The sequence below is a fragment of the Oncorhynchus mykiss genome, chromosome 2 (assembly GCF_013265735.2).
Source record: "Oncorhynchus mykiss isolate Arlee chromosome 2, USDA_OmykA_1.1, whole genome shotgun sequence".
Classification (NCBI taxonomy): Eukaryota; Metazoa; Chordata; class Actinopteri; order Salmoniformes; family Salmonidae; genus Oncorhynchus; species Oncorhynchus mykiss.
The window spans coordinates 13,277,385-13,302,490 of NC_048566.1; the positions used below are offsets into that span (position 1 = coordinate 13,277,385).

At 39.7% G+C, this 25,106-nt stretch overlaps 1 protein-coding gene across 3 annotated transcripts in view; it reads right to left on the minus strand.

Moving 5' to 3' along the window:
* The window catches only part of LOC110513400 (SNF-related serine/threonine-protein kinase-like), a 74,375-nt gene that overhangs the window by 27,079 nt on the left and 22,190 nt on the right, over positions 1 to 25,106 (minus strand). For all 3 annotated transcript variants that reach the window (XM_036938366.1, XM_036938358.1, XM_036938352.1), the window contains exon 3: positions 18,442 to 18,583. In XM_036938366.1, the coding sequence (XP_036794261.1) occupies positions 18,442 to 18,583 (142 nt within the window). The remainder of the gene's footprint in view (positions 1 to 18,441; positions 18,584 to 25,106) is intronic.

The window sequence follows — 25,106 nt, forward strand, 5'->3', positions numbered from 1 at the left end:
GTTGTTTAATAACCTCTGTCCGCTTCCATTTCCCTCTGCCAGCTGTGACGCAGACTGCGTGACCAAACCACAGAAATGCATGAGCATGGCAAACGCACGCACACACACATGATAGGAGAGCTTCTGACTAGGCCCAAGACTAGGCCTATCCATCATAATTCTATCCGTCAAAGGTTCAACTTTCTGTACAATATTTACCTAAACATAAGCTTTACTTCTGTCTGAGCACGTTAAGAGTCTGATGCATACCTACATGTATTATTTCACTCCCCATTCCAGACTCACCCCTCCTGCCTCTACCCATTCCAGCCTCACCCCTGCCTCTACCCATTCCAGACTCACCCCTCCTGCCTCTACCCATTCCAGACTCACCCCTCCTGCCTCTACCCATTCCAGACTCACCCCTCTTGCCTCTACCCATTCCAGACTCACCCCTCCTGCCTCTACCCATTCCAGACTCACCCCTCCTGCCTCTACCCATTCCAGACTCACCCCTCCTGCCTCTACCCATTCCAGACTCACCCCTCCTGCCTCTACCCATTCCAGACTCACCCCTCCTGCCTCTACCCATTCCAGACTCACCCCTCCTGCATCTACCCATTCCAGACTCACCCCTCCTGCCTCTACCCATTCCAGACTCACCCCTCCTGCCTCTACCCATTCCAGACTCACCCCTCCTGCCTCTACCCATTCCAGACTCACCCCTCCAGCCTCTACCCATTCCTGCCTCACCCCTCCAGCTTCACACCTTCAGCCTCTAACCATTCCAGCCTCTAACCATTCCAGCCTCACCCCTCCTGTCTCTCTCAATCTCTACTCATTCCTTACTCAGTCCTCCGGTCTCTACCCATTCCAGCCTCACTCAGTCCTCTGTTCTCTACACATTCCAGCCTCACTCTTCTCTCTGGGGAAGAAGACAGGAAACTGCTATGGGGATATTTATAGTAACCTCCTAGTCATGCATGCAGTATCTCCGCTCTCCTGGAGAATGGAGGCTTGGCTACCGTACTCTAACAGCAGGCAGGCATGGAGCGAGAGGAGAAAGGGGGGAAGAGGAGGACCTGTGAGAGCAACAGAGAGAGAGAAGAGAGAAAGGGGGGAAGAGGAGGACCTGTGATAGAGCAACAGAGAGAGAAGAGAGAAAGGGGGGAAGAGGAGGACCTGTGAGAGCAACAGAGAGAGAGAAAGGGGGGAAGAGGAGGACCTGTGAGAGCAACAGAGAGAGAGAAGAGAGAAGGGGGGGAAGAGGAGGACCTGTGATAGAGCAACAGAGAGAGAGAAGAGAGAAAGGGGGGAAGAGGAGGACCTGTGAGAGCAACAGAGAGAGAGAAGAGAGAAAGGAGGGAAGAGGAGGACCTGTGATAGAGCAACAGAGAGAGAGAAGAGAGAAAGGGGGGAAGAGGAGGACCTGTGAGAGCAACAGAGAGAGAGAAGAGAGAAGGGGGGGAAGAGGAGGACCTGTGATAGAGCAACAGAGAGAGAGAAGAGAGAAAGGGGGGAAGAGGAGGACCTGTGAGAGCAACAGAGAGAGAGAAGAGAGAAGGGGGGGAAGAGGAGGACCTGTGATAGAGCAACAGAGAGAGAGAAGAGAGAAAGGGGGGAAGAGGAGGACCTGTGAGAGCAACAGAGAGAGAGAAGAGAGAAGGGGGGGAAGAGGAGGACCTGTGATAGAGCAACAGAGAGAGAGAAGAGAGAAAGGGGGGGAGAGGAGGACCTGTGAGAGCAACAGAGAGAGAGAGGAGAGAAAGAAGCAAAGAAAAGAAAGCGGGAAGGAGTAATGTGCTGGTATGTCATTTCATTCATTGCACATTCCTCTGCATATGAAGACATGTTATAGCATATATAATGTGACATCACGCGCAACAAAGGCTAGGCCTAGTCCATTGAATAAAATGATAACGTTGCCATAGAAAAGAGATGAAGCACGTTACTCCATATTTCTAGAAAATGGTCATGATTTCAGCTCCCCAGAAGACCGTTCCAGAGACACAACGTCAACTACTTCGGAGTAGGAAGGTACAACAGATATCATGATAGGAGTTGACGAGGACAGCAATCAAAGACTGAGTGAAATGGATTCCAGACAAACAGACAATGCACATGATCAATGAACAACACAACTGAAAAGTACAGTGTTTCATCCTCTGTGATTGGCTCAATATGAAGAGCATTTCCACGTCATGCTGAGAAACTCAGCGTTTTAAAATCTAATCCCCTAACATATTTATTAAAACCAGGAATGACAAAATCAAACAACTCAAGGGGATAAAATGCAAAAGACTTCCTGAATTATTAATTGTGGCAAGTAAACACATTTTGGCAAAGCATGGGCGAAAGAATGGAACAGAGACAAGAAATATGCTAATGAGGAAGAAGAAAAAAACAGGAATCTAGCAGCTTGGCAGTACAGCCCTATCCCAGGTGGACCTGCTTATCTAGGACGAAAAACACAACACTGCCCAGGCCCCATCTTAAACTGAAAGCCTCTTAGTGATCTCTTTCCATCAGGAGACGGGAGAGAGAGAAAGGAGTGAGAGAGAGGGGAGGGGAGACGGGAGTGAGAGAGAGAGGAGACGGGAGTGAGAGAGAGGGGAGAGGAGGCGGGAGTGAGAGAGAGGGGAGAGGAGACAGGAGTGAGAGAGAGGGGAGAGGAGACGGGAGTGAGAGAGAGGGGAGGGGAGACGGGAGTGAGAGAGAGAGGAGACGGGAGTGAGAGAGAGGGGAGAGGAGGCGGGAGTGAGAGAGAGGGGAGAGGAGACGGGAGTGAGAGAGAGGGGAGAGGAGACGGGAGTGAGAGAGGAGACGGGAGTGAGAGAGAGGGGAGAGGAGACGGGAGTGAGAGACAGGGGAGAGGAGACGGGAGTGAGAGAGAGGGTAGAGCAACACAGAGAGGAGAGAGAGGAGAGAGCAAGAGAGAGGAGAGAAAGAGGAGTGAGAGAGAGCAAGAGAGAGGAGAGAGAGGAGTGAGAGAGAGGAGAGAGGAGTAAGAGAGAGGAGTGAGAGAGAGGAGAGAGGAGTGAGAGAGAGGAGAGAGGAGTGAGATAGAGGAGAGAGATAGGGGACTGACTGGCTGAGCCTAAATGGGCTAAAGGCTGTTTTGGTGGTTTCAGTCTCTCTTCCCGGACAACACCTGCTCCCCCTCTGTGACTGAGTCAGGCAGGGTCAACGTGGTGTAGTCTGCTGTGCTGAGCCCTGAAGCAACCAGCCTCCCCAGTCCAATCTCTTCACTCTCCTCTCATCCTCCATAGGGGCGGCAACTCACAGAAAGTTCACTTGCCAACGGCTAATTCGCATAATGCTAACAGCCTGACTCACCTCACAGTACAGGTCTATTCATTAAAATCAGCCAACACTGACTAACTTATTTTGTTGACCTCATTATCTCAATCCTTGACCCCAGAAAGTTAGACCTAGATTATTATTTTATTTTACCAGGCAAGTCAGTTAAGAACAAATTCTTATTTACAATAACAGATTTTTACCTTGTCAGCTAGGGGATTCGATCTTGCAACCTATCGGTTACTAGTCCAACACTCTAACCACTAGGCTACCTAAATCGGCTTTAGTCCATTAAAATGAGTTGTGGCTTGTAGTTGTTTTCTGTAGAGACCAAAGATAAATGCAATACAGGCCTATTCATCATCATAATAAACTCTCTGGTATGTAGAATGAGGACAACACACTGTACTGGTAACACGTGTATACAACTCATTGTGCATTTATTCATTCCTTGTGGTATTATCTTTCTATAATGTTTTAAAATGTTCTCTCTGTGTATTTGGAAAGGGCCCGTAAGTTCAGCATTTCACTGTTAGTCTATACCTGTTGTTTACGAAGCATGTGACAAAATGAGATTTGACACACAGAACGGCTAATGTCAACATGCAGATTTGGTATGTGTGACTGTGCATAGTGAGAGCTGTATGAATGGCCCTGGTTAGATGTCTGCTCTGACATGAGATACATTCCTTGGTAAAACAGTCAAAGACACTGAATATCAAAACACATTAGTCAAATTGTGACAAGTTGTAACAAACAACGGTTTGTTTAGATAAACATGTGAATGCAATAGATGATACATTAGGGCTGGTAACCGCCAGGGACCTCTTGATACAATATAATTATGATGCTTACGGGCCGATACCATATGTATTGCGATTCTCATAATTCTATTGTATTACGATCCGATATTGCGATTCTAAACATATTGCTCACTATGTCTGTTGCAGAGAGATGAGAGAGGCTGATAAAATAAGTTTTGATCAGACATGGAAATAAAAGTATTGAAAACTTGTTGGCTCACTGTTTAAAAAGGAGAACAAGCTATAGGTTGAAAAATAAGTGAGTTTTGACGCAAGTACAGCCGACTAGCACTAGCTAACGCCACCTAGCAAAAAAAAGAAGTCTAAGTATCGATATTATATCTTCCAAAATAGCCCCTTTTCTGCAATTCCGAATAAAACCCAACTTTAGGAAATTATCACCAGACCATGTTTTACTCCATTAGGAGGACAAAGATTGTAGACCATTGCTGAATCTTTTAACCATACCACGTGGTTAAACTCTTAGACTATCGATACTGACAGAATAAGAACAAGTCTTTGATATTAATTACTAGTCTGCAGCTAGGAATTCGGTATCATTGAACGCGAAGAATGACAACTGCCGAAACATCCATTCTATAACAAAACGAATGAATGTCACTCTGAACTATCCACTATAACCGCGACAGAGAGAGCGAGGGAGAGAGACGGACAATTCTACAAAATAAACAACTTTTGACCAGCGATCAAGACGACACACTGAATGTAAATATATGTATTGATTGTAATTGTTCCCGAATGAGTGAGCGTTCATGTGCAAAGGATTAGCATTTCAATTGTTAGAATTATCAACTGTACGTTGTCTTCTCAGTCGAACCCCACTTCCCTTTTGTCTAACAAGCCACGATGCCGGTTTAGCCCACTAGGGCACATTCTCCTATCATTTCTCGTAACCACATTTACCTTTTTGGTTTGTTTATGTATTTCTGTGAATTACTTAGTTAGTAATAAATAAATGATTTAAGACGATTGATGTTTGGATGACTCAGTGAAGACGGGGTTCGTGCAGATAACCAACCATTTATGACGTTTGGAATGAGACTAACGTGAGGTAAAGTAAATAATTCATTAATCAGAAGACTATTGATCAGATATGAAAATATATGAAAGGTTATATTGGGAAATTATAACTTTGTAATCTGAATATTTTTCCTTGGTGCCCCGACTTCCTAGTTAATTACAGTTACATGATTAATCAGTTGATCGTGTAATAATAATTACAGAGAATCTTTGATAAAAACTAAGTCTTCAATTTAATGATAGTAAAGACATGACAATAGGCAGCACAACTCTATAGACAACATGTTCCATATTCAATTCTAATGATGGGTAACACAACATGTTCCATATTCAACTCTAATGATGGGTAACACAACTCTATAGACAACATGTTCCATATTCAATTCTAATGATGGGTAACACAACTCTATAGACAACATGTTCCATATTCAATTCTAATGATGGGTAACACAACTCTATAGACAACATGTTCCATATTCAATTCTAATGATGGGTAACACAACATGTTCCATATTCAATTCTAATGATAGGTAACACAACTCTATAGACAACATGTTCCATATTCAATTCTAATGATAGGTAACACAACTCTATAGACAACATGTTCCATATTCAATTCTAATGATGGGTAACACAACTCTATAGACAACATGTTCCATATTCAATTCTAATGATAGGTAACACAACTCTATAGACAACATGTTCCATATTCAATTCTAATGATAGGTAACACAACTCTATAGACAACATGTTCCATATTCAATTCTAATGATGGGTAACACAACTCTATAGACAACATGTTCCATATTCAATTCTAATGATGGGTAACACAACTCTATAGACAACATGTTCCATATTCAACTCTAATGATGGGTAACAACTCTATAGACAACATGTTCCATATTCAATTCTAATGATAGGTAACACAACATGTTCCATATTCAATTCTAATGATAGGTAACACAACATGTTCCATATTCAATTCTAATGATGGGTAACACAACATGTTCCATATTCAATTCTAATGATAGGTAACACAACATGTTCCATATTCAATTCTAATGATAGGTAACACAACATGTTCCATATTCAATTCTAATGATGGGTAACACAACATGTTCCATATTCAACTCTAATGATGGGTAACACAACTCTATAGACAACATGTTCCATATTCAATTCTAATGATGGGTAACACAACATGTTCCATATTCAATTCTAATGATGGGTAACACAACTCTATAGACAACATGTTCCATATTCAATTCTAATGATGGGTAACACAACATGTTCCATATTCAACTCTAATGATGGGTAACACAACTCTATAGACAACATGTTCCATATTCAATTCTAATGATGGGTAACACAACATGTTCCATATTCAATTCTAATGATGGGTAACACAACATGTTCCATATTCAACTCTAATGATGGGTAACACAACTCTATAGACAACATGTTCCATATTCAATTCTAATGATGGGTAACACAACTCTATAGACAACATGTTCCATATTCAATTCTAATGATGGGTAACACAACTCTATAGACAACATGTTCCATATTCAACTCTAATGATGGGTAACACAACTCTATAGACAACATGTTCCATATTCAATTCTAATGATGGGTAACACAACTCTATAGACAACATGTTCCATATTCAATTCTAATGATGGGTAACACAACATGTTCCATATTCAACTCTAATGATGGGTAACACAACTCTATAGACAACATGTTCCATATTCAATTCTAATGATGGGTAACACAACATGTTCCATATTCAACTCTAATGATAGGTAACACAACTCTATAGACAACATGTTCCATATTCAATTCTAATGATGGGTAACACAACATGTTCCATATTCAACTCTAATGATGGGTAACACAACTCTATAGACAACATGTTCCATATTCAATTCTAATGATGGGTAACACAACTCTATAGACAACATGTTCCATATTCAATTCTAATGATGGGTAACACAACATGTTCCATATTCAATTCTAATGATGGGTAACACAACATGTTCCATATTCAACTCTAATGATAGGTAACACAACATGTTCCATATTCAACTCTAATGATGGGTAACACAACATGTTCCATATTAAATTCTAATGATGGGTAACACAACATGTTCCATATTCAATTCTAATGATGGGTAACACAACATGTTCCATATTCAATTCTAATGATGGGTAACACAACTCTATAGACAACATGTTCCATATTCAATTCTAATGATGGGTAACACAACATGTTCCATATTCAATTCTAATGATGGGTAACACAACATGTTCCATATTCAATTCTAATGATGGGTAACACAACTCTATAGACAACATGTTCCATATTCAACTCTAATGATGGGTAACACAACTCTATAGACAACATGTTCCATATTCAACTCTAATGATAGGTAACACAACTCTATAGACAACATGTTCCATATTCAATTCTAATGATAGGTAACACAACATGTTCCATATTCAACTCTAATGATGGGTAACACAACATGTTCCATATTCAATTCTAATGATGGGTAACACAACTCTATAGACAACATGTTCCATATTCAATTCTAATGATGGGTAACACAACTCTATAGACAACATGTTCCATATTCAACTCTAATGATAGGTAACACAACATGTTCCATATTCAATTCTAATGATGGGTAACACAACATGTTCCATATTCAATTCTAATGATAGGTAACACAACATGTTCCATATTCAATTCTAATGATGGGTAACACAACATGTTCCATATTCAATTCTAATGATGGGTAACACAACATGTTCCATATTCAATTCTAATGATGGGTAACACAACTCTATAGACAACATGTTCCATATTCAATTCTAATGATGGGTAACACAACTCTATAGACAACATGTTCCATATTCAACTCTAATGATAGGTAACACAACATGTTCCATATTCAATTCTAATGATGGGTAACACAACATGTTCCATATTCAATTCCAATGATAGGTAACACAACATGTTCCATATTCAATTCTAATGATAGGTAACACAACATGTTCCATATTCAATTCTAATGATGGGTAACACAACTCTATAGACAACATGTTCCATATTCAATTCTAATGATGGGTAACACAACTCTATAGACAACATGTTCCATATTCAATTCTAATGATGGGTAACACAACATGTTCCATATTCAATTCTAATGATGGGTAACACAACTCTATAGACAACATGTTCCATATTCAATTCTAATGATAGGTAACACAACATGTTCCATATTCAATTCTAATGATGGGTAACACAACTCTATAGACAACATGTTCCATATTCAACTCTAATGATAGGTAACACAACATGTTCCATATTCAACTCTAATGATAGGTAACACAACATGTTCCATATTCAATTCTAATGATAGGTAACACAACATGTTCCATATTCAATTCTAATGATAGGTAACACAACATGTTCCATATTCAACTCTAATGATAGGTAACACAACATGTTCCATATTAAATTCTAATGATAGGTAACACAACATGTTCCATATTCAATTCTAATGATAGGTAACACAACATGTTCCATATTCAATTCTAATGATGGGTAACACAACTCTATAGACAACATGTTCCATATTCAACTCTAATGATAGGTAACACAACATGTTCCATATTCAACTCTAATGATAGGTAACACAACATGTTCCATATTCAACTCTAATGATGGGTAACACAACTCTATAGACAACATGTTCCATATTCAACTCTAATGATAGGTAACACAACATGTTCCATATTCAACTCTAATGATAGGTAACACAACATGTTCCATATTCAATTCTAATGATAGGTAACACAACATGTTCCATATTCAATTCTAATGATGGGTAACACAACTCTATAGACAACATGTTCCATATTCAATTCTAATGATGGGTAACACAACATGTTCCATATTCAACTCTAATGATGGGTAACACAACATGTTCCATATTCAATTCTAATGATGGGTAACACAACATGTTCCATATTCAACTCTAATGATGGGTAACACAACATGTTCCATATTCAACTCTAATGATAGGTAACACAACATGTTCCATATTCAACTCTAATGATGGGTAACACAACTCTATAGACAACATGTTCCATATTCAATTCTAATGATGGGTAACACAACATGTTCCATATTCAACTCTAATGATAGGTAACACAACTCTATAGACAACATGTTCCATATTCAATTCTAATGATAGGTAACACAACTCTATAGACAACATGTTCCATATTCAACTCTAATGATGGGTAACACAACATGTTCCATATTCAATTCTAATGATGGGTAACACAACATGTTCCATATTCAACTCTAATGATGGGTAACACAACTCTATAGACAACATGTTCCATATTCAATTCTAATGATGGGTAACACAACATGTTCCATATTCAACTCTAATGATAGGTAACACAACTCTATAGACAACATGTTCCATATTCAATTCTAATGATGGGTAACACAACATGTTCCATATTCAATTCTAATGATGGGTAACACAACATGTTCCATATTCAACTCTAATGATGGGTAACACAACTCTATAGACAACATGTTCCATATTCAATTCTAATGATAGGTAACACAACTCTATAGACAACATGTTCCATATTCAATTCTAATGATGGGTAACACAACATGTTCCATATTCAACTCTAATGATGGGTAACACAACTCTATAGACAACATGTTCCATATTCAACTCTAATGATGGGTAACACAACATGTTCCATATTCAATTCTAATGATGGGTAACACAACTCTATAGACAACATGTTCCATATTCAATTCTAATGATGGGTAACACAACTCTATAGACAACATGTTCCATATTCAATTCTAATGATGGGTAACACAACTCTATAGACAACATGTTCCATATTCAATTCTAATGATAGGTAACACAACTCTATAGACAACATGTTCCATATTCAATTCTAATGATGGGTAACACAACTCTATAGACAACATGTTCCATATTCAATTCTAATGATGGGTAACACAACATGTTCCATATTCAACTCTAATGATGGGTAACACAACTCTATAGACAACATGTTCCATATTCAACTCTAATGCTGGGTAACACAACATGTTCCATATTCAATTCTAATGATGGGTAACACAACTCTATAGACAACATGTTCCATATTCAACTCTAATGATGGGTAACACAACTCTATAGACAACATGTTCTATATTCAATTCTAATGATGGGTAACACAACTCTATAGACAACATGTTCCATATTCAATTCTAATGATGGGTAACACAACATGTTCCATATTCAACTCTAATGATGGGTAACACAACTCTATAGACAACATGTTCCATATTCAATTCTAATGATGGGTAACACAACTCTATAGACAACATGTTCCATATTCAATTCTAATGATGGGTAACACAACTCTATAGACAACATGTTCCATATTCAATTCTAATGATAGGTAACACAACATGTTCCATATTCAATTCTAATGATGGGTAACACAACTCTATAGACAACATGTTCCATATTCAATTCTAATGATGGGTAACACAACATGTTCCATATTCAACTCTAATGATGGGTAACACAACTCTATAGACAACATGTTCCATATTCAATTCTAATGATGGGTAACACAACTCTATAGACAACATGTTCCATATTCAACTCTAATGATGGGTAACACAACATGTTCCATATTCAACTCTAATGATAGGTAACACAACTCTATAGACAACATGTTCCATATTCAATTCTAATGATGGGTAACACAACATGTTCCATATTCAATTCTAATGATGGGTAACACAACTCTATAGACAACATGTTCCATATTCAACTCTAATGATGGGTAACACAACTCTATAGACAACATGTTCCATATTCAATTCTAATGATGGGTAACACAACATGTTCCATATTCAATTCTAATGATGGGTAACACAACTCTATAGACAACATGTTCCATATTCAATTCTAATGATGGGTAACACAACATGTTCCATATTCAATTCTAATGATGGGTAACACAACTCTATAGACAACATGTTCCATATTCAATTCTAATGATGGGTAACACAACTCTATAGACAACATGTTCCATATTCAATTCTAATGATGGGTAACACAACATGTTCCATATTCAATTCTAATGATGGGTAACACAACTCTATAGACAACATGTTCCATATTCAATTCTAATGATGGGTAACACAACTCTATAGACAACATGTTCCATATTCAATTCTAATGATGGGTAACACAACATGTTCCATATTCAATTCTAATGATAGGTAACACAACTCTATAGACAACATGTTCCATATTCAATTCTAATGATGGGTAACACAACTCTATAGACAACATGTTCCATATTCAATTCTAATGATGGGTAACACAACTCTATAGACAACATGTTCCATATTCAACTCTAATGATAGGTAACACAACATGTTCCATATTCAATTCTAATGATGGGTAACACAACTCTATAGACAACATGTTCCATATTCAACTCTAATGATAGGTAACACAACATGTTCCATATTCAATTCTAATGATGGGTAACACAACTCTATAGACAACATGTTCCATATTCAATTCTAATGATGGGTAACACAACATGTTCCATATTCAACTCTAATGATGGGTAACAACTCTATAGACAACATGTTCCATATTCAACTCTAATGATGGGTAACACAACATGTTCCATATTCAATTCTAATGATGGGTAACACAACTCTATAGACAACATGTTCCATATTCAACTCTAATGATAGGTAACACAACATGTTCCATATTCAACTCTAATGATAGGTAACACAACTCTATAGACAACATGTTCCATATTCAACTCTAATGATGGGTAACACAACTCTATAGACAACATGTTCCATATTCAATTCTAATGATGGGTAACAACTCTATAGACAACATGTTCCATATTCAATTCTAATGATGGGTAACACAACATGTTCCATATTCAATTCTAATGATGGGTAACACAACATGTTCCATATTCAATTCTAATGATGGGTAACACAACATGTTCCATATTCAACTCTAATGATGGGTAACACAACTCTATAGACAACATGTTCCATATTCAATTCTAATGATGGGTAACACAACATGTTCCATATTCAACTCTAATGATGGGTAACAACTCTATAGACAACATGTTCCATATTCAATTCTAATGATGGGTAACACAACTCTATAGACAACATGTTCCATATTCAACTCTAATGATGGGTAACACAACATGTTCCATATTCAATTCTAATGATGGGTAACACAACATGTTCCATATTCAACTCTAATGATGGGTAACACAACTCTATAGACAACATGTTCCATATTCAACTCTAATGATAGGTAACACAACATGTTCCATATTCAATTCTAATGATGGGTAACAACTCTATAGACAACATGTTCCATATTCAACTCTAATGATGGGTAACACAACATGTTCCATATTCAATTCTAATGATGGGTAACACAACATGTTCCATATTCAATTCTAATGATGGGTAACACAACTCTATAGACAACATGTTCCATATTCAATTCTAATGATGGGTAACACAACATGTTCCATATTCAATTCTAATGATGGGTAACACAACATGTTCCATATTCAATTCTAATGATGGGTAACAACTCTATAGACAACATGTTCCATATTCAATTCTAATGATGGGTAACACAACATGTTCCATATTCAATTCTAATGATGGGTAACACAACATGTTCCATATTCAATTCTAATGATGGGTAACACAACTCTATAGACAACATGTTCCATATTCAATTCTAATGATGGGTAACACAACATGTTCCATATTCAATTCTAATGATGGGTAACACAACATGTTCCATATTCAATTCTAATGATGGGTAACAACTCTATAGACAACATGTTCCATATTCAACTCTAATGATGGGTAACACAACTCTATAGACAACATGTTCCATATTCAATTCTAATGATGGGTAACAACTCTATAGACAACATGTTCCATATTCAATTCTAATGATGGGTAACACAACATGTTCCATATTCAATTCTAATGATGGGTAACAACTCTATAGACAACATGTTCCATATTCAACTCTAATGATGGGTAACACAACTCTATAGACAACATGTTCCATATTCAATTCTAATGATGGGTAACACAACATGTTCCATATTCAACTCTAATGATGGGTAACAACTCTATAGACAACATGTTCCATATTCAATTCTAATGATGGGTAACACAACATGTTCCATATTCAATTCTAATGATGGGTAACACAACTCTATAGACAACATGTTCCATATTCAACTCTAATGATGGGTAACACAACTCTATAGACAACATGTTCCATATTCAATTCTAATGATGGGTAACACAACATGTTCCATATTCAATTCTAATGATGGGTAACACAACATGTTCCATATTCAATTCTAATGATGGGTAACACAACATGTTCCATATTCAACTCTAATGATGGGTAACACAACATGTTCCATATTCAACTCTAATGATGGGTAACACAACTCTATAGACAACATGTTCCATATTCAATTCTAATGATGGGTAACACAACATGTTCCATATTCAACTCTAATGATAGGTAACACAACTCTATAGACAACATGTTCCATATTCAATTCTAATGATGGGTAACACAACATGTTCCATATTCAACTCTAATGATAGGTAACACAACTCTATAGACAACATGTTCCATATTCAATTCTAATGATGGGTAACACAACTCTATAGACAACATGTTCCATATTCAACTCTAATGATAGGTAACACAACATGTTCCATATTGAATTCTAATGATGGGTAACACAACTCTATAGACAACATGTTCCATATTCAATTCTAATGATGGGTAACACAACATGTTCCATATTCAACTCTAATGATGGGTAACACAACTCTATAGACAACATGTTCCATATTCAATTCTAATGATGGGTAACACAACTCTATAGACAACATGTTCCATATTCAACTCTAATGATAGGTAACACAACATGTTCCATATTCAACTCTAATGATAGGTAACACAACATGTTCCATATTCAATTCTAATGATGGGTAACACAACTCTATAGACAACATGTTCCATATTCAACTCTAATGATGGGTAACAACTCTATAGACAACATGTTCCATATTCAATTCTAATGATGGGTAACACAACTCTATAGACAACATGTTCCATATTCAATTCTAATGATGGGTAACAACTCTATAGACAACATGTTCCATATTCAACTCTAATGATGGGTAACACAACTCTATAGACAACATGTTCCATATTCAACTCTAATGATAGGTAACACAACTCTATAGACAACATGTTCCATATTCAATTCTAATGATGGGTAACACAACATGTTCCATATTCAATTCTAATGATGGGTAACACAACATGTTCCATATTCAACTCTAATGATAGGTAACACAACATGTTCCATATTCAACTCTAATGATAGGTAACACAACATGTTCCATATTCAATTCTAATGATGGGTAACACAACTCTATAGATAACATGTTCCATATTCAACTCTAATGATAGGTAACACAACATGTTCCATATTCAACTCTAATGATAGGTAACACAACATGTTCCATATTCAATTCTAATGATGGGTAACAACTCTATAGACAACATGTTCCATATTCAATTCTAATGATAGGCAGCACAACTCTATAGACAACATGTTCCATATTCAATTCTAATGATGGGTAACACAACATGTTCCATATTCAACTCTAATGATGGGTAACAACTCTATAGACAACATGTTCCATATTCAATTCTAATGATGGGTAACACAACTCTATAGACAACATGTTCCATATTCAACTCTAATGATGGGTAACAACTCTATAGACAACATGTTCCATATTCAATTCTAATGATAGGCAGCACAACTCTATAGACAACATGTTCCATATTCAATTCTAATGATGGGTAACACAACATGTTCCATATTCAACTCTAATGATGGGTAACAACTCTATAGACAACATGTTCCATATTCAATTCTAATGATGGGTAACACAACTCTATAGACAACATGTTCCATATTCAATTCTAATGATAGGTAACACAACATGTTCCATATTCAATTCTAATGATGGGTAACACAACATGTTCCATATTCAATTCTAATGATGGGTAACACAACTCTATAGACAACATGTTCCATATTCAATTCTAATGATGGGTAACACAACATGTTCCATATTCAATTCTAATGATGGGTAACACAACTCTATAGACAACATGTTCCATATTCAATTCTAATGATGGGTAACACAACTCTATAGACAACATGTTCCATATTCAATTCTAATGATGGGTAACACAACATGTTCCATATTCAATTCTAATGATGGGTAACACAACTCTATAGACAACATGTTCCATATTCAATTCTAATGATGGGTAACACAACTCTATAGACAACATGTTCCATATTCAATTCTAATGATAGGTAACACAACATGTTCCATATTCAACTCTAATGATGGGTAACACAACATGTTCCATATTCAATTCTAATGATAGGTAACACAACATGTTCCATATTCAACTCTAATGATGGGTAACACAACATGTTCCATATTCAACTCTAATGATGGGTAACACAACATGTTCCATATTCAACTCTAATGATGGGTAACACAACATGTTCCATATTCAATTCTAATGATGGGTAACACAACATGTTCCATATTCAACTCTAATGATGGGTAACACAACATGTTCCATATTAAATTCTAATGATGGGTAACACAACATGTTCCATATTCAACTCTAATGATGGGTAACACAACATGTTCCATATTCAATTCTAATGATGGGTAACACAACATGTTCCATATTCAACTCTAATGATGGGTAACACAACTCTATAGACAACATGTTCCATATTCAACTCTAATGATGGGTAACACAACATGTTCCATATTCAACTCTAATGATGGGTAACACAACATGTTCCATATTCAACTCTAATGATGGGTAACACAACATGTTCCATATTCAACTCTAATGATGGGTAACACAACTCTATAGACAACATGTTCCATATTCAATTCTAATGATGGGTAACACAACATGTTCCATATTCAACTCTAATGATGGGTAACACAACTCTATAGACAACATGTTCCATATTCAACTCTAATGATAGGTAACACAACATGTTCCATATTCAACTCTAATGATGGGTAACACAACTCTATAGACAACATGTTCCATATTCAATTCTAATGATGGGTAACACAACATGTTCCATATTCAACTCTAATGATGGGTAACACAACATGTTCCATATTCAATTCTAATGATGGGTAACACAACATGTTCCATATTCAACTCTAATGATGGGTAACACAACTCTATAGACAACATGTTCCATATTCAACTCTAATGATAGGTAACACAACATGTTCCATATTCAACTCTAATGATGGGTAACACAACTCTATAGACAACATGTTCCATATTCAATTCTAATGATGGGTAACACAACATGTTCCATATTCAACTCTAATGATGGGTAACACAACATGTTCCATATTCAATTCTAATGATGGGTAACACAACATGTTCCATATTCAACTCTAATGATGGGTAACACAACATGTTCCATATTCAATTCTAATGATGGGTAACACAACATGTTCCATATTCAACTCTAATGATGGGTAACACAACTCTATAGACAACATGTTCCATATTCAATTCTAATGATGGGTAACAACTCTATAGACAACGTGTTCCATATTCAATTCTAATGATGGGTAACACAACTCTATAGACAACATGTTCCATATTCAATTCTAATGATGGGTAACACAACATGTTCCATATTCAACTCGATTTGGGGCTTGTGAGCGTTATTTCCCCCCTCTCTGTTCATTTAATTTGACTGTGAAGATTGAATCAAGGCAGACATCTGAACAATCAAGGAAGGAGGACACTCATATACACATTTAGTACAGCAGAGCCGGGAGGAAAGGAACTGGATGTTCAAGGAGCCAAAATATCATCATCAGTCACGGCTTGACAAAACACACAGTCTGTTCTGCTGGGAAACACAGTAACCAGGCCTGGTCTTTACAGACTGTCTGTTCTGCTGGGAAACACAGTAACCAGGCCTGGTCTTTACAGACTGTCTGTTATGCTGGGAAACATAGAACCAGGCCTGGTCTTTACAGACTGTCGGTTCTGCTGGGAAACACAGTAACCAGGCCTGGTCTTTACAGACTGTCTGTTCTGCTGGGAAACACAGTAACCAGGCCTGGTCTTTACAGACTGTCTGTTCTGCTGGGAAACACAGTAACCAGGCCTGGTCTTTACAGACTGTCTGTTATGCTGGGAAACATAGAACCAGGCCTGGTCTTTACAGACTGTCGGTTCTGCTGGGAAACACAGTAACCAGGCCTGGTCTTTACAGACTGTCTGTTCTGCTGGGGAACATAGAACCAGGCCTGGTCTTTACAGACTGCGGTCTAGTTCAAACGGAGCAGATGGACTGTCCCCTACACTGTTATGTGCATATGACAAATAAACTGCTGTCATGCCCTGCTAGAAAGAGACAGCAAATTCAGAGAGTAAATGGAGGGCTGTCAGGCCTATATTCTATGTGGCTGTGCAATCCTTATTTAGCCCACAGTATAAATCACAGTAGATCATTTGTTCAAATAAAAAAGATAGCAGCAGCAGCACATTTCCTGAGTCTAAAAATACTGAGATGGAAAGATAAACAATGAGAGTAGCTAGTAGAGACATGACCTTTTACTGGAGTCAAACACTGGCTCTGTTTATTACCCCCCTCCCTGAACTCAACTAGAACTCAATCTAGAGCGATAAGCATCAACCCCGGGGTCAATCCAAAGCTATGGGAATAGCAGCAGACATATTTATCTGTCAGGACCATCCTGATTCAGGAAGCTCAGAGAAGTGCCTGAAGAAAAGTGAACTGCCAATGATTGGATGTGCACAGATCTGACTGGCAACCTTCCAGACCACGGAGTGTTGACTGGCGTCCAGACAGACGTTCAGGCTTAACACAAAGAAAAGATGTGGTAGTCAGAGGTCTGGCTCCTATTCACATGTTACATAACCAAGGCTGAAAGACAGAGGTCAGCATCTGTTCTGGAGAACACTTGTTAATTAGGATGCGTGTAAATGTCTGCGTGTGTGTATGCGGGACTCACTCTTTGCAGGCGTTGGAGACGTGGGTGGGTACAGTGTATTTACAGTCCATGATCATGGTGAGGGTCTCGCTGTCGTTGGCCTCCTGGAAGGGGGGCTGTCCACACACCAGCATGAACAGGATCACACCAAGACTCCAGATATCTAACAGGAGGAAGAGGAGAGAGAGAGAGAGAGAAGGTGAATGGATCATTCTGCTACACTATAACCTGGCTGGGTACTGTAGAACCATCTGTAGGTTCAGAGCACTGTGTTCTGTCAGCCCTGGGATTCTGCTAGCCTGTTTTAAACACAGTTTGGATTCCCCCTGCTGCAACTACCTTGGTGATACAAAATCAAATTGTAGTGTGTGTGTGGGGAGGAATTAACCATGCAGACCCCAAACACCCCAGCTCAACCTTCACATCACACCACTGTGGTTACCCAATCAAATTTTCATACCGCCCCAACAGATCCACAGATGATGCAAATCTATTGCACTCCACACTGCCGTTCCCCACCTGGACAAAAGGAACATCTATGTGAGAATGCTAATTCATTGACTACAGCTCAGCGTTCAACACCATAGTGCCCTCAAAGTTAATCAATAAGCTAAGGACCCTGGGACTAAACACCTCCCTCTGCAACTGGATCCTGGACTTCCTGACTGGCCGCCCCCAGGTGGTAAGGGTAGGTAACAACACATCCGCCATGCTGATCCTCAACACGGGGGCCCCTCAGGGGTGCGTGCTCAGCCCCCTCCTGTACTCCCTGTTCACTCATGACTGCGTGGCCGCGCACGACTCCAACACCATCATTCCATTTTCCGATGACAACAGTAAATGTATCGCCTGATCACCGACAACGATGACACAGCCTATAGGAAGGAGGTCAGAGACCTGGCCGTGTGGTGCCAGGACAACAACCTCTCCCTCAACTTGATTAATACAAAAGGAGATGATTGTGGACTACAGGAAAAAGAGGAAAGAGCATGTCCCCATTCTCATCGACAGGGCTGCAGTGGAGCGGGTTGAGAGATTCAAGTTCCTTGGTGTCCACATCACCAACAAACTAACATGGTCCAACCACACCAAGACAGTCATTAAGAGGGCACAACAAAACCTATTCCCCCTCAGGAGACTGAAAAGATTTGGCATGGGTCCCAGATCCTCAAAACTGTTCGCTCTGCTACCGCACGGCAAGCGGTACAAAAAAAGTAGTGCACTACTTTTGACCAGAGCCCTAGTCCCTATATAGTGTACTACTTTTGACCAGGGCCCTAGTCCCTATATAGTGTACTACTTTTGACCAGGGCCCTAGTCCCTATATAGTGTACTACTTTTGACTAGGGCCCTAGTCCCTATATAGTGTACTACTTTTGACTTGGGCCCATAGGGACTTTGAAATCCGCCTGTCATACTGAAGTCAGTTATTTAAGTGCAGCTGTGATTCAGCCCGACTCAGAATAAGAAATTCATTATTACATAAACACATACTATCTTTAATGCCCTGCTTGTCTCAGAATTAGTCAGTCAGAAACTTGCAAAAAGCACTTAAAACACAGATTACAATTACAGTGAGGATTTTAAATAATTCTCATTAAGCCTAGATGCCCTCAAAAACTGAACTAAGTCGCAGCTTATAGCTTAACACTCATTGCACAAACAGTGCCAGTTAAAGATACAAGAAGAAAAATAACTGTAGCTAGCCCACAAAACACTTTCAAATCCTCCTGGGGTCCAACAACCTGTTCATCGGAGGATTTGAAAGTGTCATGTAATGGAACTGTTAACTAGGTCACAGGATGTAGGAATGTTGCAGAGGTCCATGTGTCACTGAGGAGGGTTGACTGCCCAACAATAAAAAGGTGTCAGAGGCCGCTAGTAGTTGTGTATCTGCTGGGTCTTCTGTGATGTGCTGTATCATTCACATCTCCTGTTGATGTCTGATGCCAGCAGCTCCAGGATGGAGGGAGGGAAGGACGGACGGAGGAGACCGACGTATGTACGGACGGTCGGAGACGAGGGAGGGATACAGTCTGCAGCAGGATGGAGGGAGAGAAGGACGGACGGAGGAGACCGACGTATGTACGGACGGTTGGAGACGAGGGAGGGATACAGTCTGCAGCAGGATGGAGGGAGGGAAGGACGGACGGAGGAGACCGACGTATGTACGGACGGTCGGAGACGAGGGATACAGTCTGCAGTGGGATGGAGGGAGGGAAGGACGGAGGAGACCGACGTATGTACGGACGGTCGGAGACGAGGGATACAGTCTGCAGCAGGATGGAGGGAAGGACGGACGGAGGAGACCGACGTATGTACGGACGGTCGGAGACGAGGGATACAGTCTGCAGTAGCCATGATGCACATCACACCTCCATCCCCACCACTTGCAGCTCTGCCACGAGACTGGCTGATGAAATATTACCATGGTGTTTTAAGGGGAAGGTTCCCACGATGTCAATGAGTACTCAGTGTTTCAATGGCATCCCGTGTCAACAAATCCTAAATCAAATGCTGCTTTGGGGTTCTCACAACAAGGAGGATTTTCTACATGGCAGCTAGTGTGCTTTATTAGACAGAGGTAACCTAATGTAGCAGGCGTAAAATAAACACCTGATCCCCTACATACTGGTACTGACAAATACAATATATATATTTTTAAACTGCTGAGAGGTTATCTTCTGCACTGTTCAACCAATCTAGTAAAATGTGGAGGAGTTAAGATGGACGGAAGTCGCTGGCTGTCTTTTCTACTTCCCCTGAACTGCAGAACATCTAGTCGTTGTGGACTGGGCGGAGCCTAGACGGTGGTGGTGTTGGCTCCCCCTCCTCTAATAGGCTGGTGTACTACACTCTGTCCTTCTTTTCTCTGTGAATCAGCGCAGGCTCTCTGTATGTCACCAAGACTCACTAGCGGGCCAGTTTAAAGACCCCGTCCCAGCAAACCAGGCTGCTAGTTTGAGTGCAGTAAAATGTTTTTGCTCAAACTTTTTTTTACCAAGGATATTGTTTTTCAGATTAAAAATCAAACAATATGCTAACCTAGTTTCAGCATATCTGTCATTCTGCATGCAACCCACTAGCCTGTGGTTACATTTACTGTATAGTGAGAGAGAAAAAACAACCCTGAACCTTCTGGGGGGCCTTGATGCCTCTGCAATGTTTATTTCTGTGTGTGTGTGTGTGTGTGTGTGTGTGTGTGTGTGTGTGTGTGTGTATGTATGTATGTATGTATGTATGTATGTATGTATGTATGTATGTATGTATGTATGTATGTATGTATGTATATATATTAGTCGTGAGATGCGAGAACAGTAGCAACAGTGATGAGCTCCAATGGGATTTGCAGGAAAGCCATGCATTGCAATCAGGAGGCCCATTGCTTCATTACAGCAAATAGAACACAACGTTCTAAGCTGTGCTTGGCTTCACATCATGTCAATCACACATGCAGTCAACTGTATTTTCCCCATCATCACAAAGAGAATATTTCCATGCTGTGACCCAGATCAGACATCCTGAGCCCAGACTGAGCCCAGAAATAACTCCCTGCAACTCTCCCATCTCTGACCGTGGAGGAGCGCCAGATTCAATCCAACCTGCCGTGCCACTGTATATACTGCCTGTCTACAAACTAGCTGGGTCCCGCAGGAAGGCGCACACATTATTTTACCAAAAACTGTGGGTATCAGTACCTGTAGGAAGAGTACCTGGTATTTCCACAGTAACCAAAACCCTTCTGTGAATGTATTTTGACCATGGGGGGAAAAAGCTAGTTCTATGTTTAGGCTACACACTATTGCAGAAATACTGCAATGCGGGTTCAACTGAATGGAGTCAGGTAGAAGGTTGTGTATTAACTACCCCAAGTCAGCATTTACTGTCTGTCTGCTACACATGCACACAAGGTGTCAACTGGAAGAACACTTTGGTTTCAGTATTACCCCTTCAAGACCAGTGACCCTGCTAGAAATGGACCTGTTGGTGACAAATCCAGAGCTGTTGCTGGCCCAGGTCTCTTACTGAGACACTTGAAGTCAACCACAGCCTGCTAGCCTGTCCCTGCCACAATACCTCTCCTTGTCGTCTCCAGCGTGTTTCCATTTCAGGCTTCGGTCTCATAACCATTCTAACACAGCCCTGTCTAAGGGGACTGTTGACATTAAACTCTAAAGAACAGGCCTAGTTGAATGTAGGCGGTCTGAAGAGGCAGTGGGATTTTCAGTATTTGCATCTGGTCTTAGCCTAAGTATTGTCAATCAATAACCTTGAGAATTGTGCAAATATCCCCAGTCAGACAGACAATCATTCAGTGTTGACAAGTGGCTCGTGTTTATAGTGCCAGCAAGGTATGTGGACCTGTCCTTTAAGACTGAAATAGGATACAGTGCTGGTGTATTGTGAAGCTCCTTATCAATGCTTTATTCAAGTAGAGCAGTGGTTCCAACGCCGGTCCTCCAGTACCCCCACAGAACACATTGTAGCCCTGGACAAACTCACCTGGTTCAACTCATTGAGGGCTTGATGATTAGTTGACAAGTTGAATCAGGTGTGTTTGTCCGGGGCTACAATAACAAATGTGTACTGTTGGGGGTACTGGAGGACCCGGGGTTGGGAATAACCCTCAAATATTTTCTGGTCCTGAGCAAATTTCAGGTCTTCTGAGCGCAAACTTGAACATTGTGAAAATTCTGTGCAACTTCCAGCACGCGTTAACTGTGACACTGAGGCTGTCTCCGCTTTAAGTTACAGTTCTAACAGTGGCCAAGTAGGCCACTGTGGTTATGTGATCATAATGTAGGCCTCAGAGTGGACTACCATCAGAAACCACGGAGAAAGTGTATCCCATTAAATTTTTACATGGAAATAGCTGTTCTATCATTCAGCCTACAGTAGCAGCCAGTGTGGTGTTCAATGTAGACCTACATTCCATGAGGCTTTTGAAAAAACATGACGGGCTTGATATTAACCTGTTTATCCTTCAGACAAAAGGAGGTGACTGAAAATGTAGTTTGTTGCAAGAAACCAGTTAACAAAATAAAATGTATTATTATTCCATTACCATTATTACAGAGAATCAGACAAATGATGCTCCCCTCTGCCTATTGGCTACTTAGCTTATTCAAGCATGTCTCAAAATACAACTATGAGTTGTACAGTGTGCCACAGCAGTCTAAGGCACTGCATCTCAGTGCTAGATGTCACTACAGACCCTGGTTCGATTCCAGCTGTATCACAACTGGCCGTGATTGAGAGTCCCATAGGGGGGCGCACAATTGGCACAGCGTCGTCCGGGTTAGGGTTTGGCCGGGTTAGGCCGTCATTGTAAATAAGAAATTTGTTCTTAACTGACTTGCCTAGTTAAATAAAATAGACAAAATAAAAGAATAACTCTTTAAATCCGACTTGTTATTAAAGATGTCTAGAAATGTACACGTTCTGTGCTCTTGTAGGAAGCAAATCACTCCCCTATTGCAGACTACAAATTCTCTAACTGGGCTAATAACTCACTAACTAGCAAAAGATATGAACAAAATGTGCACACGTGGCTATATGCAGCTCTCGCTTTGATGTCAATACAAACACATCTACTCACGACAACAGTCGTAAAAACAGATCCATATATGGAAATGGTCTATTTGCATAAAGGCCTACTGCAGATGTGATTGGTTATGCCACACCGGTCTGTGTAGAGTACAAGCGGAGTTGTACCCAATAGAATCCTACTCCTACCTACAACAAAGGTAGGTAGGAGTAGGATACTTTGTTTTGTTGCATTGAAAGTGGCTAATATTGGCTGATTCAAATCACAATTGTCACAGTCAAGGGAAACATTGATTGCCACAGTCAAGGGAAACGTTGATTGCCACAGTCAAGGGAAACGTTGATTGCCACAGTCAAGGGAAACGTTGATTGCCACAGTCAAGGGAAACGTTGATTGCCACAGTCAAGGGAAAAGTTGACAGTGTTAACAGTAAAAGAGAAACATTGATAGCGTTAACAGGGAAAACTCTAGAAAGTTGAGTGAAGTTCAATCTCGTGCTTGTCACTGTGGGCTGATATATCTTCAGCGCGCTCTGACTGCTGCGTGCACACTCACAGGGAACATTGGTTGGGAACCACTAAAGTAGAACACCAACACATTCTCCTCGGTGCTCACAACTCAACTTGTTTATCCCAGGGTCATATGTGCATGCAGAGAGACAGGATTGCAAAACGTGATGTGACATCTTTAAAAATGTAGAAATGAAATAGGCTGAGTTCCATGGGGTGTTTCCTTTAGGCGTCGATTTGCCCCCTTTTTTTTTTTACACCTTTATTTAATCTTTATTTAACCAGGCAAGTCAGTTAAGAACACATTCTTATTTTCAATGACGGCATAGGAACGGTGGGTTAACTGCCTGTTCAGGGGCAGAAAGACAGATTTTCACATTGAATCCCCCGAGCTGACAATCTTGCAACCTTACAGTTAACTAGTCCAACGCAAATAGCGTTTCAAACTTCACTCGCTCTGAGCCTTGGGGTGGTTGTTTCCCTTGCTCTGCATGGGTAACGCTGCTTCGATGTGGTGGCAGTTGTCGTTGTGTTGCTGGTTCGAGCCCAGGGAGGAGCGAGGAGAGGGACGGAAGCTATACTGTTACACTGGCAATACTAAAGTGCCCATAAGAACATCCAATGGTCAA